Genomic DNA, 16,472 nt, shown 5'->3' with positions numbered 1-16,472 from the left:
TGCCGTCCGCGGGAGCGCGCGCAGCTGCTTAAAGCTGCAGCGCCCGGATTACTTGCGTTGCCAGCTACTTCCGTGCAACTGATATAACGTGGGGGAAAAAACCCAAACACATTTATGCCTTTGTTATTAGGCAAAGGTATGCATTTATGGAGCTTTAACGTTTCTTGTAACCGAATTATGACGCTTATCAGAAGGTTGCTTTCAGTGTGTAGCGCAGTCACGAATGACTACACGCATCACGATGGAATAATTAATGCCTACAGGTTTAGTATGTCTACTCTCGTTGTTCATATTTGTTATATTTGTTATAAGACTGTCGAATAGTAGTTAAAGACCTATTGTGCCAGTATCACCATGACTCTTTCTTGTTTGTTCAGAATAACGACTGAGAACATGGCATTTTAGCGCTAACAAAAAGTGATTGTGGCCTATAACTTGTCACTGAAACAATATTTCGGCTTCAAACTTGTTGGATATATTCCAGAAGGGTTACATGTGATATATTATATCCCAAAAACTCTCCAAGAACTGCTGAATAACTTGTACAGGAACAATAAAACTGATAATATGCAATTTCCAACCTGCCAAAAAGTGATTGTGGTCTATAACTTGTCACTGAAACAATATTTCTGCTTCAAACTTGGCGTATGTCATTCAGAAGGCTCATATGTCAAATATTACATCTCAAACAGTCTCTTAGAACTGCTGGATAACCTGTAAAGGAACATTAACATTGATAATATGCCATTTTCAGCCTGCCAAAAAGCGATTGTGGCCTATATTTTGTCACTGAAACAATGTTTCTGCTTCAAACTTGGTGGATGTCATCCAAAAGGGTTATTAATTGAAACGAAAACCAAAAACAAATAACAATTACATCCAAGTAAAGAAGAAACCACCAGTTAAAATAAACTAACAAATAGACCAGAAACAGGGGGTATAGCGGAAGCTCAACACCAGTAAACCATGGAACAACATATATATTAATTCTTTGCATACAGTAACTATGCTAACATGTTAGGAACCACAAAATAATTGAATAATCCTACAAACAAATTGCAATCAAAGCTGAACTCTAATGTTGTGAACAACACAGAAACACACACAGCAACACGAACATAAATTAATGAATTAATAAACAAATAAACAACCAATAAATGTCTCCTATAATATTTATTGGTTGTTTATTAATTCATTAATTTATGTTCGTGTTGCTGTGTGTGTTTTTGGTTTTCGTTTCAATTAATAAGTGCTGTATTGGAATGACATTTTTATTACCGTTTGTTTTGTCTTTCCTATTACTTGGTGTTCCTAATGTGTTTAAGCAGATCTCCTCCCACCTGTTTCCATTTGGCCATTATCCTTTTTTTGTATTATTTTTGAATTACAACATTTTTGAAATTTGACGTTTTATGCACAGGTTGAAAATGACATATTATCGGTATTAATGTTCTTTTAAAAGTTTTTCAGCAGTTCTTGGAGAGTGTTTGGGATATAATATGTCACATGTAACCCTTCTGGATGATATCCAACAATTTTGAAGCAGAAACATTTTTTCAGTGACAAGATATAGGTGGTAATCACTTTTTGGCAGGCTTAAAATGGCATATTATCAATGTTAATGTTCCTTTAAAAGTTATTCAGCATTTCTTAGAGACTGTTTGGGATATGATGTGCCACATATGATCCTTTTGGATGATACCCAACAAGTTTGAAGCAGAAATATTGTTTCAGTGACAAGATATAGGCCACAATCACTTTTTGGCAGGTTGAAAATTGCATATTGTCAGTTTTATTGTTCCTTAATGGTAATTTAGCAGTTCTGAGGGACTGTTTGAGATGTAATATTTGACATATGACCCTTCTGAATGACATCCACCAAGTTTGAAGCAGAAATAGTATTTCAGTGACAAGATATAGTCCACAATCACTTTTTGGCAGCTTGAAAATGGCGTAATGGTCCTTTAATAGTTATTCAACAGTCCTTAGAGACTGTTTGAGATATAATGTGTCACATGTAACCCTTTTGGATAACATCCACCAAGTTTGAAGAAGAAATAGTATGTCAGTGACAAGTTATAGTCCACAATCACTTTTTGGCAGGTTGAAAATGACATATTATCGGTATTAATGTTATTTTAAAAGTTTTTCAGCAGTTCTTGGAGAGTGTTTGAGATATAACATGTCACATAGGACCCTTCTGAAAGACATCCACCAAGTTTGAAGCAGAAACATTGTTTCAGTGACAAGTTATAGACCACAATCGCTTTTTGGCAGGTTGGAAATTGCATATTATCAGTTTTATTGTTCCTGTACAAGTTATTCAGCAGTTCTTGGAGAGTTTTTGGGATATAATATATCACATGTAACCCTTCTGGAATATATCCAACAAGTTTGAAGCCGAAATATTGTTTCAGTGACAAGTTATAGGCCACAATCACTTTTTGGTAGCGCTAAAATGCCATGTTCTCAGTCGTTATTCTGAACAAACAAGAAAGAGTCATGGTGATACTGGCACAATAGGTCTTTATTGTTTTAACTACTATTCGACAGTCTTATAACAAATATGAACAACGAGAGTAGACGTACTAAACCTGTAGGCATTAATTATTCCATCGTGATGCGTGTAGTCATTCGTGACTGCGCTACACACTGAAAGCAACCTTCTGATAAGCGTCATAATTCGGTTACAAGAAACGTTAAAGCTCCATAAATGCATACCTTTGCCTAATAACAAAGGCATAAATGTGTTTGGGGGTTTTTCCCCCACGTTATATCAGTTGCACGGAAGTAGCTGGCAACGCAAGTAATCCGGGCGCTGCAGCTTTAAGCAGCTGCGCGCGCTCCCGCGGACGGCAATCACTATCTGGCAGACAATCACTTTTGGGCACAACACCGGTAATTTCGAGTGCATCTTGGGAATTGTGGTTTCCTGTCCGACTCTATCTTCATTACGTCATCGCATTCTCGAGCTCAGGTATACAGGATCTGTGGGACATCGAGACGCCTTCCGTTACCTTTGATTCTCGCTCCTTTTTCTTGCTCAATATGTAGTAAAAAATAAAAAATAAAAATCTATTCCGAAAAGAAATAAAAAGGAAAAACGAAAACAGAAATAATAAAATAAGGTTCTGAAAATTCTAATTTACTTTTGACTTGGCACTTTCTCCCTTTCTATAAGATGAAAGAATGCGCCTAAAATTCAGACTTCAATTTAGACCACACGAGGGCACACAGATGGAAATGGGTTTGAAAAAAAAAATCAAGGCTGTCAGTGCCAAGGAGATATTTTTTTCTTTTTTTAGTCTTCCTGGTTACACAGCTTATCTGCACTGGATAATTTCCTCTTTCCTATCCAAGAATCCAAGAATTTTTTCTTTTTAGTGAAAGACTATCTCTAAATGGCTACAACTCACATTACATCTACTTACCCCCGGAACATTTGGTATGCGGTAAACAAGCTGCACTTGGGGATGCTATGCTTTAAAAATTTAAATGCATGCAGTTATATGCAACCAAACTGGACCCCCGGATTTCTCAAAAAGCCCTATGGGGGAATTTGAAAATGGCTCCCATTTGACCTCACACTCTAAACTAAGGCTTTAGTGGCATGACATAACCGCATCATCCCGAGTAGCACAGGTTAATATATTTTTTATTAGAAATGGGAAGTCAGACCTATACTCTGCAATTAAACTAATCCAGGTCCCTGCTATCTGCCCTGCCAAGAAAATGAGCAGTTACAAAACATTTTGGATCAACTAAAACTACACAGAATAGGCAAAATGTTACACAACTGGCAGTAATGGAGGAGAGATTTCCTGTTTGGGCTGAAATCCACTGTTACTTGATCTTGGGGAATGTGCTGCTGGCTCGCATAGGACTGCTAGCTGCTGGACTCCTTACATTTCGGAGTGGCCAAACACCTGCTCGTTCTGGCAAACGCTCAGCCTGAAAACTCATCAAGGGATAGGAAGACATTTTTCATGAGCTACATTCATCACGGGTTTAAAAAGAGCCTCTAAATCCATCCATCGCCTCCCCGTCAAAGAGGAATAATTCTTATCATTATTGCTGTGCTATTTAAAAGAGGAGTTTTGGTTTCATGTTGAGCTTGGTGTTTTACTTGTGTGTGTTTTTTCCGTTACTGGGATTTGAATTTCTGTCATTTTTTAAAAATCTCTGTGATCAAATAAAAAAGTCAAGCAAATGGCACTTAAAGTGTTTAATGTTATCTGTTTTTTCCCAACAGGAAAGAGCAGAGAAATCATTCATCAACAGCATAATAAAAAGCACAAAAACACACACCCTAATGATTCTACTGTCATTTATTCAACACCGCTTTATGTTACAATAGCTCATAGCCAAATACATCTGCAAAATATCAATAAATAAAACAATGAAATAACAGTGCAATTTCGCAGAAGAGGTAGGGGCAATAAATGACTGTTTTCTGCCAAAGTGGGATGATGATGATGATGTATGAATATGTCAGAAAGCATACACTGACTTTTGCAGAAGGTCTTACCAGGACGGTGAGTCATTGAGGCCAGTGAAATTGTGACATGATTATTATTTTTCTATTTCCTTTTACAGTTTTAAATTGTTTTAATATTCATTTTTTACATGCTTGCTGATGAGTACCTGAATCAGACTTAAAACATTCTGTTCAAGGGGAAATGACTAAATCGTGTTTTCCCAAAAGAGAATTCCAATCTCTGTGACTTTTCAAATTTAACAGATAAATTCTCCAAGCTTGGCCTGATCAAATTTAGAAAAGAAAACAACAAGGAGTGAACAACACCAGAGCCACAGGTGAAAGGTCCAACCCAGACTCTTAAGATCAGTAATCCACAAACCCAACATTGCAGTTTATAGTGGTGTGGTGCTGGATATACATTTTAAATGGCATTCAGTTTCTCTTCACTTTGCAGTTTAGTGTTCACTTTGTGATCAGAACTCTTAAAGGTGTTATTATGTGCTCTAAAAACCCCACAATTTTATTATATGACTGTCGCCTGCCTTTAATCAGTAGCATTATATTTACAGGGCACTTGTTTGAGACTGAATCTCTCTGAAGGATTTTAGCCTAGTTGTTTTAAAACACCCAAAAAGGGACCTGAGACACTAAAAGCCAAAGGCGATTCCTAACCTGGTTAAAAACAATGAAAGCACACAGTCTGTAAGACTGGTGTTAGAGACAATCATGGCAGATTTTCTATTTTTTAGGGAAAGAAAAACACACATTTACCGACTGCAGCAGTTTAAGCAGATAAATATGAGTTTTGTTTTGGGTTTTTTCTTTTGTAAATGAGCAGAGGCTACTTTTCTGCCACGTCTCTGGTGCCAAAGCTCAATAGACATCCAGTGTCACCAGGTAGGAGACATCTCCACGGAAACATTGTTAGCCATCCTTTTCCTGAGGTGGCTGGCAAAGTCCACCTGCGTCTGAGCGAGCACTTTGTTTATGATTGTCTTTGGGATCCAGCCCTGCCAATAACAGAGACAAAACCAGTGTCAGTTTGAATCAAATGACGCTTTTACACAAATCTAATACCAGTGAAAGGGAAGATGCAAACTTGATCATTCATACCTTTAGATCTATACTTAGTAACCAGGTGAATTTGGTCTTATTTGGGTCTTCAGCGCAGGGCTTCATAACTATGCAGGTTGGCCCGTTTTCCGCTCTGAGAAATGTAATGATTAACAGACAGTGTCACTTTAAAATAATCTGCACGCAAACAGTCTGTGCATCCATAAAGTAATGCCCCGGAGTGATGGCTCCCCATTGCTTACCTGACAACACCCCTCTGCTCAGGCATCTTTGGGTGCTGAGTGGACATTCCTGCCAGGAAGCAGGTGGAGCCTCGCCGCTTGGCACATCGGACACTGACAAAGTCCCTGGGTCCCACCACATTGCCGGGGGTCTCTGCGGATACCTCATGGGTGATCATCGTGTCCTGGCCGATCTTTTGGAGAATCTGGAGAATTCCAAAGTAAAGCATCATTAATTAACATTTCTGGATATATTTGTGTAACATGTTGTAAGTGTACGCTTTTAAAATAACAGAATAAAAGAAGCAATAACCATTAATTTTTCAACTTTCTTACTTTGACTTCTTTCACATTTGGGTTCCACTCCCCCATTTGCTCCATATTTCCAACTAGCTCTTTGTAAAGATCATCAGGATGTTGCTCCAGCATCACTTCTAGCTTGAACACCTTCCCGACATGAGGTAGCACTTTGCTCAGGACCTTGTCTCCATTCGCCTGCAGAAGAGAGGGAATGGGGACGAGAAGTGTTAAAATGTGAAGTTTCATAGCGGAGCTAATACAAAAACACTTGACTTTGATGCCAATAATGTATGCACGCACAGCAACAGTTTCAGTGGTCCAGCCGTCCTGCTCGCTGAGGATTCTGATGGCCTTTTGCAGTGCATCTTCACCTTGTTTCAAATAAGACATCTCCTCCTCATTGTAACCCTCTTCTTTAATCTGAGAACCTTAAAACCAAATTTCAATTATCTGAATTATACCTGTTTATGTCTTATTCTATGATTAAAAAAATCTGATCATGCATGACCTTTTTTTTCGCATTACAGTGACTGAAACAATCACAACAACTCACTGAGAAGAGAGTTTCGACGGTGGACTTGGCTGATCCAGTTACTGGGGCCTGGACCTGCCAGCTTGTACAGCTCATGATGAATGGCTACCATGGCATTCTTCCTCAAACCTGGAAAGCGCAGACAGAAAATACTCCGTCACTGTACCAGAACTTCCAGAAGGATTATCGAACAACATCTGTCTTCATTTTTTCTTTACTCATCAGGCTGGCATGTAGACTGCAACTTGGAATTTGTGGATGAATTTGTGGATTCGTTCACTCACCTGTCATATTCCTCATGTGCCGATAGGAGATGCCAGCACACAGTTTAAAAGTAGCAGGCAGCATTTTCAGTTTCGAAGAGCGATGAGAAAAAACTGTGTGAAGGCAAGAAGATTGCAGAGATTCAAACTCTCTCTGAGCTGTGAATGTTTTAAATGGCCCAGCTCCTGGGTCCATATATATAGGAGCACTGCCCACAAGGCCGCCTTGCTATCACTGTGCAGATAAACACACACACATTTCACTGTACAAATGGCCATGCCACCAAGGTTGCATCGCGCACGCAACAAGAATGCCCCACACTCTCACAAACACTCTGTGGGATTGTGTCCAGCATCCAGGCCTCCTCCTCGCTCACTTAAGCAGACACAGACATTAGTATATCAGTGGGTGACACTGGGAAAAAACAGCCTTTCGTCAGCAATGAAAACACCCAAAAGAGAGGTCAGTGCGAGAGACCCTGAGTGACTCATGCATCCCTTCATGGCCCATTACATGCTAAACACTCTCTGGAATTTGAGGGCAAAAATTTTCCATTCAGTTAGGCTTGTTTCTTCTCCCAGTATGACTGAACCCTGAATGGTACTTGGAAATATAAATGAGTGAAATGATCAGACATTAACTTTAATGTTGTGCTTGGAGACTTTGGGCTCCCTTTAACAAAAACAACAGCAAAATGTGTTTGAAGATGGCTTTAAATGGACAATGTTCGTAAGACATCTGCTGTAAAGGGTTTTGCTCGTGTTTTTAAGTCTCAGAGACCTTAACTGCAAAGGTTTCAGCTATGGATAAATAGGGTGGATTTTCATAAACTATCTCAGTGGCTATTTCTGAGAATTTTTTTAAGGTTTTTAGGATTTATTGTTGTATATTTTTTTCTACAGAAAATGTTTAGACCACATTTAGCTATGTCACCATGTGGGGCAGCATTGTTCCTTATCAGTGAGCAAATAAAAGGAAGATGCACAGGCCACGGCCCTGTGTTTCTTCACACTCTACATTACATATTAAATGATTTCCCTTTGGGAATTTTTATTTACGTTAGGGCAAAAGATAAAAAAAAACAAAAAACTTTTAAGAACAAAAATGGTTGATTTTGCAACAATATGTGTATAAAAGCAAGCATTAAAACCACATCTATGCACTGAGCTGTAGTTATCCAGAGCAAAAAGTAACCCTGAGGTCGAAGGAAGTACGTAACTGTGGGTGATTCTGACAAAAATGCATATTCTGAGTGTTTTGACTGTGAAGAAACAGGGAGAGTGTCAAAATGTTTTGTTTTGTTCAAGTGCAAACTGACAGGAAGTATGAATAACAATTTGCTGCTGAGAACTGAACATCCTTAAACATCTTTTTTACATTTACAGTATTTATCACGGCCGATATTCTGACAACAGCTCATACAAAACAGATGTACAGAAGCGTTCCTTATACTAGGAAAACTGACTTTGTATAACATACTTTAGGATTAAACAATAAGAAGAGAGCAATAAAATTTTAATGCAAGCAACCAAACTTCACTATGAATCTTTTGCCGCCTGCCCATTACATCACACTTTTCTTAAAAGTTCTTCCTGAAGGCTTGGTTAATCATCAGATGCTGCACCACCATCTGTGAAAAACACATTTTATCAAACTGCTCACGTGTTTCGTGAACCTTGCTTGCTTCTTCCAAGAAAAACCCTGGCTATCTAACAGAAATATTGCCTCAGTGGGCCCTGCACGTCAAGCATGTGCTCAGAGTCAGGGGAACAGTCAAGTGAGTTGCAGGTCATCTGATTAGTGAACAGGAACGCATGCAGAAAAAAACCCCTAAAAAATCACCACTATCAAATAAATAAATTACCAAAAAAGCCTTAACCTACAACCTTGTGTCCCTCTGGCTTGATGACAGGAATCATCTATCAGTCCATTTGGCCTTCTGCAGGGTGACTTTTTTTTATTTACCATGGGAACACACACTCCTAGTGTCTTAACCATTTCTGGGCCACAGTGGACACAGTGCAGATTCTAGGCTGGTAAAGGTTAAGGGGTCAGACTCTATGTCTTAAAAGAAGGTACATTTCTGTAAGTGAAATGGTAAATGGCCTGTATTTGTATAGCGCTTTACACTACATTCAGTCATTCACACACTGGTGATGGCAAGCTACATTGTAGCCACAGCTGCCCTGGGATGCACTGACAGAGGCGAGGCTGCTGGACACTGGTGCCACCGGGCCCTCTGACCACCACCAGTAGGCAACAGGTGAAGTGTCTTGCCCAAGGACACAACGACCAAGACTGTCTGAGCCAGGGCTCGAACCGGCAACCTTCCGATTACAAGATGAACTGCCAACTGCCATGATCGCCCCAGTGCTCTAGCTTTTGATCCTGGAACAGGGAGTCATTACTAACTGATGAGATGTAATGCAGTTTTAACATTTCGGCTTAATATCCTCAACATTTGTTTGACTTGACACTAGGACAATTTTTTTCTTCCTTTTCTTTAACTTTCATATCATATGGATTGAATACTTCTGCATAAATAAAGGTATATGAGATACATAAAAGGCTATGCGAAAAGATGTTGTGCTCATTACTCAACCTCCAGCATTAAATTTCTGTTCTTGTGAATTCACAATACTGAATAAAATCAGGACCAAAGTGGTGAATAACGTAAATATGTGACATGTACTGGATGTACAGTTATTCCCCTAATAGTCTTGGAAAAAATAAAGTTTTCATAGAACATTGTTTATCATTTTTACTTGTTTTTATTTAGTTTAATCTCTTTATGCTATTTTAACTTGAATTTTGTTCTTCAAAAGTGTCGTATAAATAGGGTTGCCAACTCCCTGAAAAATAAATAAGGGACACCTCGTGGCCAGGGCCGGGCAACCCAGTTCACCCTTCCCAGTGTGGTGAATTTTGTAGCTCTTTTTTTTGTGTGTGAAATTATTTTTTAACCATTTGACTTGAATTTGATTTAAGCAGATGCATATTCTTTGTGATATGACCATATGGGAAACAAATGATCATTTAGCCATTTATTTTTAGCTCAAAATGACAACATTAACACAGTAAAACAGGTCTCTTTCTTAAACAGAAGCCTGTCATGCTTAACTTTTGAGAATATAAGTAAATCTTTCTTTAAAAGAACTCTGTCCTGCTTAACTTAAAATTATATAAATTAATAGAAAGCAATAGAACGAAAAATATTCTTGTAACAGTGCACATATAGTGCATTTAGTACAATTGGCTTCAGTTGAGGTATTATTTCAGCTTTTCTAACGCTAATCAGCTGCTCCTGTTTGTAAACCCGCTTGTTCCCATGATTACGCATCATAACTCATCATCATTATTCATCTATGTATTACTTTTATGTATTAGTCATCTATTTGTTGTAATCATCTATCCTTGCAGTTGTTTATTACACAAAATAAATTATATTATCACACTTCTGGCCACATAGCGCTGATATTCACTGCACATGCCCATATTAACCTTAACCAGAGGGTTTAAAAAAACAAACCAGTGTTTACATACCATATCTGCTTCTGCCGTGGCCTGGTGGACAAAAAATTGGTTAAGGGTTCCCCGAGCTTTCACGCCCCTCGTGTTCTTCATGCGCCCACCACTAGAAGCATGCCTATGGAAAAAGTGCGCCGGCACACAGTGCAGTGCGCTTTAAATGTGTTATCATGCATTTTCCCAGCCAGGTGTTTTCCTTTTCCCATTCCTCCTTATACTTTTGCAGCCTTTTTTTTTTCTTCCTTTCTCTGAAGGGAACAAACATTGCTGCTCTAATGCTGGGCTTACACTGAGACGATTTTTGAGTCGTGCGACCGATTTGGTGATCGGACCGATTTTGGCCCTCATCGTGCGTCGTGTAGTATACGTGGGGTAACGAGAAGCGATTAACACCTCACGACCAGCTCCCGATCATCAATCGCTCGTGGGGGTGTCACCACAGCCGCTCACACTGCTCAGCGCAAACACTAAACGCCGTGAAAAAGATGGAGCAGCACAGCTGTGCAGCGTGTGATCTGGACACAAGCGATGGAGGCACAACTTGTAGAACTTTGGAAAGCTCATCCGAGCCTTTTCGATGTGGCATCACAAAATTATCACGACCACAACAACCTGAAAATAGTTGGATTTACACTGCTGCTCAATCACAGCTGCCTGATCAATGTTTTTCATTAGCAATTTAGCAAAGTTGATGGTGGTGGTGTGTCTGTGTGAGTGAAAGACAGAGAGAGAGAGCGACAGATTTTCTGTTATAACCTTCATGTTATGGAGGCACAGTGTGAGCACTCAGGTCGCATCAGAGCATCGGGCCGTATAGTGTGAGACCCTGCATCGTGACCTACCAACTTCTAACCCCTGCGAGTCAATCGTGCAGTTTGAGCAGGAGCTGAATAACGTGACTGAAAAAATCGCACAGTGTCTGCCCAGCTTTAGGTGTACTGTCATCCGAGACTTGCACCGCAGTGTCGGCGTTTGTTCCCCTGTTGGCCATGCTTCTTGTTGTGGTCATCTGTTGTCTTCCGGTATTTTCTCCGCAAGCGACCTTTCCTCGACCAATGAGATGAGCGGTAATCTGAATTGTCATACTCGAATTGTCATAAGTGTGCTGTCAACTCATTGGTCACAAAGCAGGAGAGGGGCTGGGAATTATGTTTTCAAACAAAGCGTTAATTCCATAAACATTTATAGACTACTTTTGATTCTCACTGTATTACGGGACAAAGTGCGTCCCTTATTAGCTCAACACGGGACGTGTACTTTTGTTTCGAAATACAGGACAATTCCGTTTTTTAAGGGACGGTTGGTTGCCAACTCCCTGAAAAATAAATAAGGGACACCTCGTGGCCAGGGCCGGGCGACCCAGTTGTCTTCACCCTTCCCAGTGTGGTGAATTTTCTAGCTCTTTTTTTGTGTGTGAAATTATTTTTTTTAACCCTTTGACTTGAATTTGATTTAAGTAGATGTGTATTCTTTGTGATATGAACACATGTGAAACAAATGATCATTTAGCCATTTATTTTTAGCTCAAAATGACAACATTAACACAGTAAAACAGGTCTCTTTCTTAAACAGAAGCCTGTCATGCTTAACTTTTGAGAATATAAGTAAATCTTTCTTTAAAAGCACTCTGTCCTGCTTAACTTAAAATAATAGAAAACAATAGAAAGAAAAATATTCTTGTAACAGTGCACATTTAGTGCATTTAGTACAATTGGCTTCAGCTGAGGTATTATTTCAGCTTTTCTAATGCTAATCAGCTGCTCCTGTTTGTAAACCCGCTTGTTCCCATGATTACGCATCTTAACTCATCATCATTATTCATCTATGTATTACTTTTATGTATTAGTCATCTATTTGTTGTAATCATCTATCCTTGCAGTCGTTTATTACACAAAATAAATTATATTATCACACTTCTGGCCACATAGCGCTGATATTCACTGCACATGCCCATATTAACTTTTTCCAGCCAGGTGTTTTCCTTTTCCCATTCTTCCCTTTCTCTGAGGGGAACAAACATTGCTGCTCTAATGCTGGGCTCACACTGTGCGGTTTTAGGCCCATTTTGAGCCGATTTTTGAGAGATCGGACCGATTTTGGCCTTCATCGTGCGTCGTGTAGTATACGTGGGGTAACGAGAAGTGATTAACACCTCACGACCAGCTCCCGATCATCAATCGCTCGTGAGCCGCTCACACTGCTCGTGCGCAAACACGTAAACGCCGTGAAAAAGACGGAGCAGCACGGCTGTGCAGCGTGTGATCTGGACACAAGCGATGGAGGCACAACTTGTAGAACTTTGGAAAGCTCATCCGAGCCTTTTCGATGTGGCCTCACAAAATTATCACGACCACAACAACCGTGAAAATAGTTGGATCTACATCGCTGCTAAATCACAGCTGCCTGATCATGTTTTTCATTAGCAATTTAGCAAAGTTGATGGTGGTGGTGTGTCTGTGTGAGTGAAAGACAGAGAGAGCGAGCGACAGATTTTCTGTTATAACCTTCATGTTATGGAGGCACAGTGTGAGCTCTCAGGTCGCATCAGAGCATCGGGCCGTATAGTGTGAGAGTACATCGTGACATACGAACTTCTAACCCCTGCGAGTCAATCGTGCAGTTTGAGCAGGAGCTGAATAACGTGACTGAAAAAAATCGCACAGTGTTTGCCCAGCTTTAGGTGTACTGTCATCCGAGACTTGCACCGCAGTGACTGCGTTTGTTTCCCTGTTGGCCATGCTTCTTGTTGTGGTCATCTGTTGTCTTCCGGTATTTTCTCCGCAAGCGACCTTTCCTCGACCAATGAGATGAGCGGTAATCTGAATTGTCATACTCGAATTGTCATAAGTGTGCTGTCAGCTCATTGGTCACAAAGCAGGAGAGGGGCTGGGAATTATGTTTTCAAACAAAGTGTTAATTCCATAAACATTTATAGACTACTTTTGATTCTCACTGTATTACGGGACAAAGTGCGTCCCTTATTAGCTCAACACGGGACGTGTACTTTTGTTTCGAAATACAGGACGATTCCGTTTTTTAAGGGACGGTTGGCAACCCTACCGTAGTGTGTAGGGACGGCACCTTGCTCAGGGTTACCTCAGGGTAGCCGTTCAGTGGATTCAAACCCGCGACCACTCTACCTACTGAGATCTCAAGAGAGCTGTGCATAAACAGTTGCCTGCAAACCTCAATGAACTGAAGCAATGCTTTAAAGATTGAGCCAAAATGCCTCCACAGTGGAAAATGGAGGCATCCACAAGGAAATGAAGCTATGATAGAGTGATATTAACACAATGTACGCACTTAAAAACACAAACTCTGGCTATGGATGAGGCCTCATAATGGTTTACAAAATATATTTTTTACACATTTTGCCCCTTCATTTTGTACTCACATTTAAACATCTACATGGCCTATGAGAACTTAGTTACTGCACAATGATTCTCTGCATTTATTTGCCTGTAAAATATTACACTATGGGAATGCAATATTGCTGATCATCTGTTTGTAAAGGAAACATTAAAAACAAACCTCAATCAGGGTTGTCAAGCTCATACAGCTGCTTTTATCTTAAGGGGAGCCAGACCATTGAAACTACACGATGAAAGCATAAAATTACAGTCTTTATTATATTTAATATAAACAGTTTTTGTTAATTTACTGTAGACTCACAAATAGTGGAAGAAAAAACAAGAACTTTCCCAGTATTTGATTGTTTACCTGTTAGTTAATTACTGCACTGGGCAGTCTTAATCAATAACGCACTAAAGCTATAAAAGTTAAAAATCTATGCACTACTTTCCAGAAGTGTCCAGTTGACCAGGTTTGGAGTCTTCGCCTGGCTGATTCTGACCCCTGGCCTTATATTTGACACTGGTGCCCTAAATGACAACATTCTTACAGCATAGTAAAGTTGTACGAATGCAGTATATATCACAAAAAGAAAAAGTCTTTGCAACCAGCACAGAGCAGGCAGGGAAATAAATAGACAAACTGTAGAGTACTCAAACTATAATACAGAGTTTATTGGGACTTGAAGGACACAGTGGGTTTGGCTTTCACATGCACTCAGCACTTTGCTGTATATCACATTTAAGAAGGAAAATTCCCTCATTGATTCACTCCTCTCCATCCTTTTGCTCCTCCTTCCCTTCACTTCCAACAAACCATGTGAGTTTGTGTGTATTGGTGTTGACACGTTCCCCCAGCGAAGCAAACAGAGCATGACAGTCAGAGAATAAACAAAGTGCTGATATTTGTGTGGGCATTGTCTGAGAGCTCATGCTAACAAGGAGGCACTTCAGTCTGATTCAGATTTTTTTTTCATATCAAGTACGCAGAGGGAAAAAAAAAGGCTTGTGTGAGATTGGTAAGGACGATTAAAAAGTATTGCATGGACCAGCTTTCACTACCTCAAACAGGGAAAATACTACATTCTTAAATTAACAAGAGCCTGAACTCTTCCTCCCTTTTAACTGGCGGTGCTGCTGCGAGAAGGCCACTTCTATGCGCGGAGATCCTCTGGTGTCTCCCTCTCCTCCTCCTGGCTCTAGCATGACTGAACTGGACTCCTTAAGGGAAAAAAAAATCAAAAGGCAAACCTTTCACATAGCTGTGTGTCCAACTGTAATCGAAGACACAGGGTATCAAGAGGAAGACCCTTTAGATTTGTGAGGCATTTTTGAAGAGCGAGTTGAGGGTAGGTGTAAGAGGGCTAAAACATAACATAACCTGAACAGCAAATGTCTATGCAGCAGTATCTTTTTACATGGACAAACAAAAAGGCATAGGGAGAACAAGAACACTTTAGTTTTGGATGTAGAAAAACAAACGTCATGTGACAATATCACGACAATAATGTGCCTTAATGATCAGAGGTAAAACATTTTCATTTGGTAACAAAACAGCATGACATTATTTGAAATTGTGCAACTTGGTCAGGCTGAGTGCATGTGTTCCTCTCCACTCTGTGGGGACTGTGCAGAAAATCTGAGCAAAACCGAACAAAACAAAAACAACAAAAAGAAAAAAAAAAGAAAAAGAAAAGAAGTAGAGTTCTGTTTCTGTACAGCATGTTAATTAGTTTGTCAAACTCCACATAATCTCAAATATAAAGTGACACTGTAAACTGAGGGAGGGGGGGACGTCTGCGTGTATATGATGGTAACATCAGTGGAATGAGGTATGCAAAAGCGAAAGGGATACAGCTGTCCATACTTACACTTGTCCATGCAATGAAAACACAACACGAGTCTCACAATTCTGAGGGTGCGTGTCGATCTGATTGTGTATGTACTGTATGCATGTATGTGTGCTTTAAGCGGTATGATATGTCTGCAGGCTCATATTTAGAGAAAGAAAAGTGTCGAAAAGGGATCACGCATTGTGATCCTCCTGTTGTTCCAAACAACGGCTAAAAAAAGCCTAAACAAAAAACCTTCAATAAAACCCCAAAATTCAACAATGACAACAGTATCACAAAACTAAACCGTAATCTTTGGCCTGAGTGTACGGCAAGGCAATGTACATTTATGTGTTGAGGTTGTTGAGGTGATGTGTTCTGAATGTTTAGGAGTGATCTGAGGTATGGCAGGTGAAAAAACATGTTAAAGTTGTGCAGATGGCGACACCTGGGGAGGCGGGGGCGGGTGCTGTCGATAGATGGAGAGATATCGGTACGAGATACAGGCCAGAAAGAAAGTACACGACTGAAAGTGACTGGAAAAAAAGATCATCTTTTCTTCTCTTTTTTGTCTCGAAAAACAAATAAACAAATAAACCAAAAAAAAATAAAAAATAAAAATTCACCAAGACCCCATCTTCGATTCCCTGTGGTGGTCTTTATTATACAGTGGATCCCCTGAATATTAGCTTGTTTTCTATCCTTTTTTTTTTGTTTAATTTCATCACTATCAGTGGCTCTGTTCTACAGTCCAACAATCCTGAGGGTAGGTAAGGTTTGTCTAAACATTTCCAAAAGTCTCTGCAACACTGACCATCCTACTTCAAATGCCCAGGACATTAGGGCATGGTCATCCCCCCTCCCCTCCCCATCCCACCCCTCCCTCCCACC

General features: G+C 39.9%; 1 protein-coding gene across 1 annotated transcript; it reads right to left on the bottom strand.

The window, feature by feature from the left end:
- Positions 1-4,310: 4,310 nt before the first annotated feature.
- Positions 4,311-7,071, bottom strand: star (steroidogenic acute regulatory protein). The gene is made up of 7 exons (XM_026188642.1): positions 6,892-7,071; positions 6,629-6,736; positions 6,376-6,503; positions 6,112-6,270; positions 5,797-5,981; positions 5,594-5,687; positions 4,311-5,490 (listed from the first exon to the last, which is right to left on the bottom strand). The coding sequence occupies exons 1-7, from the start codon at positions 7,064-7,066 to the stop codon at positions 5,371-5,373; spliced, it is 969 nt and encodes a 322-aa protein (XP_026044427.1). The 5' UTR covers positions 7,067-7,071; the 3' UTR covers positions 4,311-5,370.
- Positions 7,072-16,472: the final 9,401 nt, after the last annotated feature.

This window comes from Astatotilapia calliptera, chromosome 12 (assembly GCF_900246225.1).
Source record: "Astatotilapia calliptera chromosome 12, fAstCal1.2, whole genome shotgun sequence".
NCBI classification, from domain to species: Eukaryota; Metazoa; Chordata; class Actinopteri; order Cichliformes; family Cichlidae; genus Astatotilapia; species Astatotilapia calliptera.
Note: the sequence above shows the minus strand (reverse complement) of the source record. Positions and strands in the feature narration are given on the sequence as shown.

Excerpts from the sequence above, each read along its gene's own strand:
- star (XM_026188642.1), bottom strand. The coding sequence starts at position 7,066 with ATGGACCCAGGAGCTGGGCCATTTAAAACATTCACAGCTCAGAGAGAG. Across the intron at positions 6,737-6,891 it reads GCACATGAGGAATATGACAG|GTTTGAGGAAGAATGCCATG; the intron begins GTGAGTGAACGA and ends TGCGCTTTCCAG. Across the intron at positions 5,982-6,111 it reads CAAATGTGAAAGAAGTCAAA|ATTCTCCAAAAGATCGGCCA; the intron begins GTAAGAAAGTTG and ends GGAATTCTCCAG.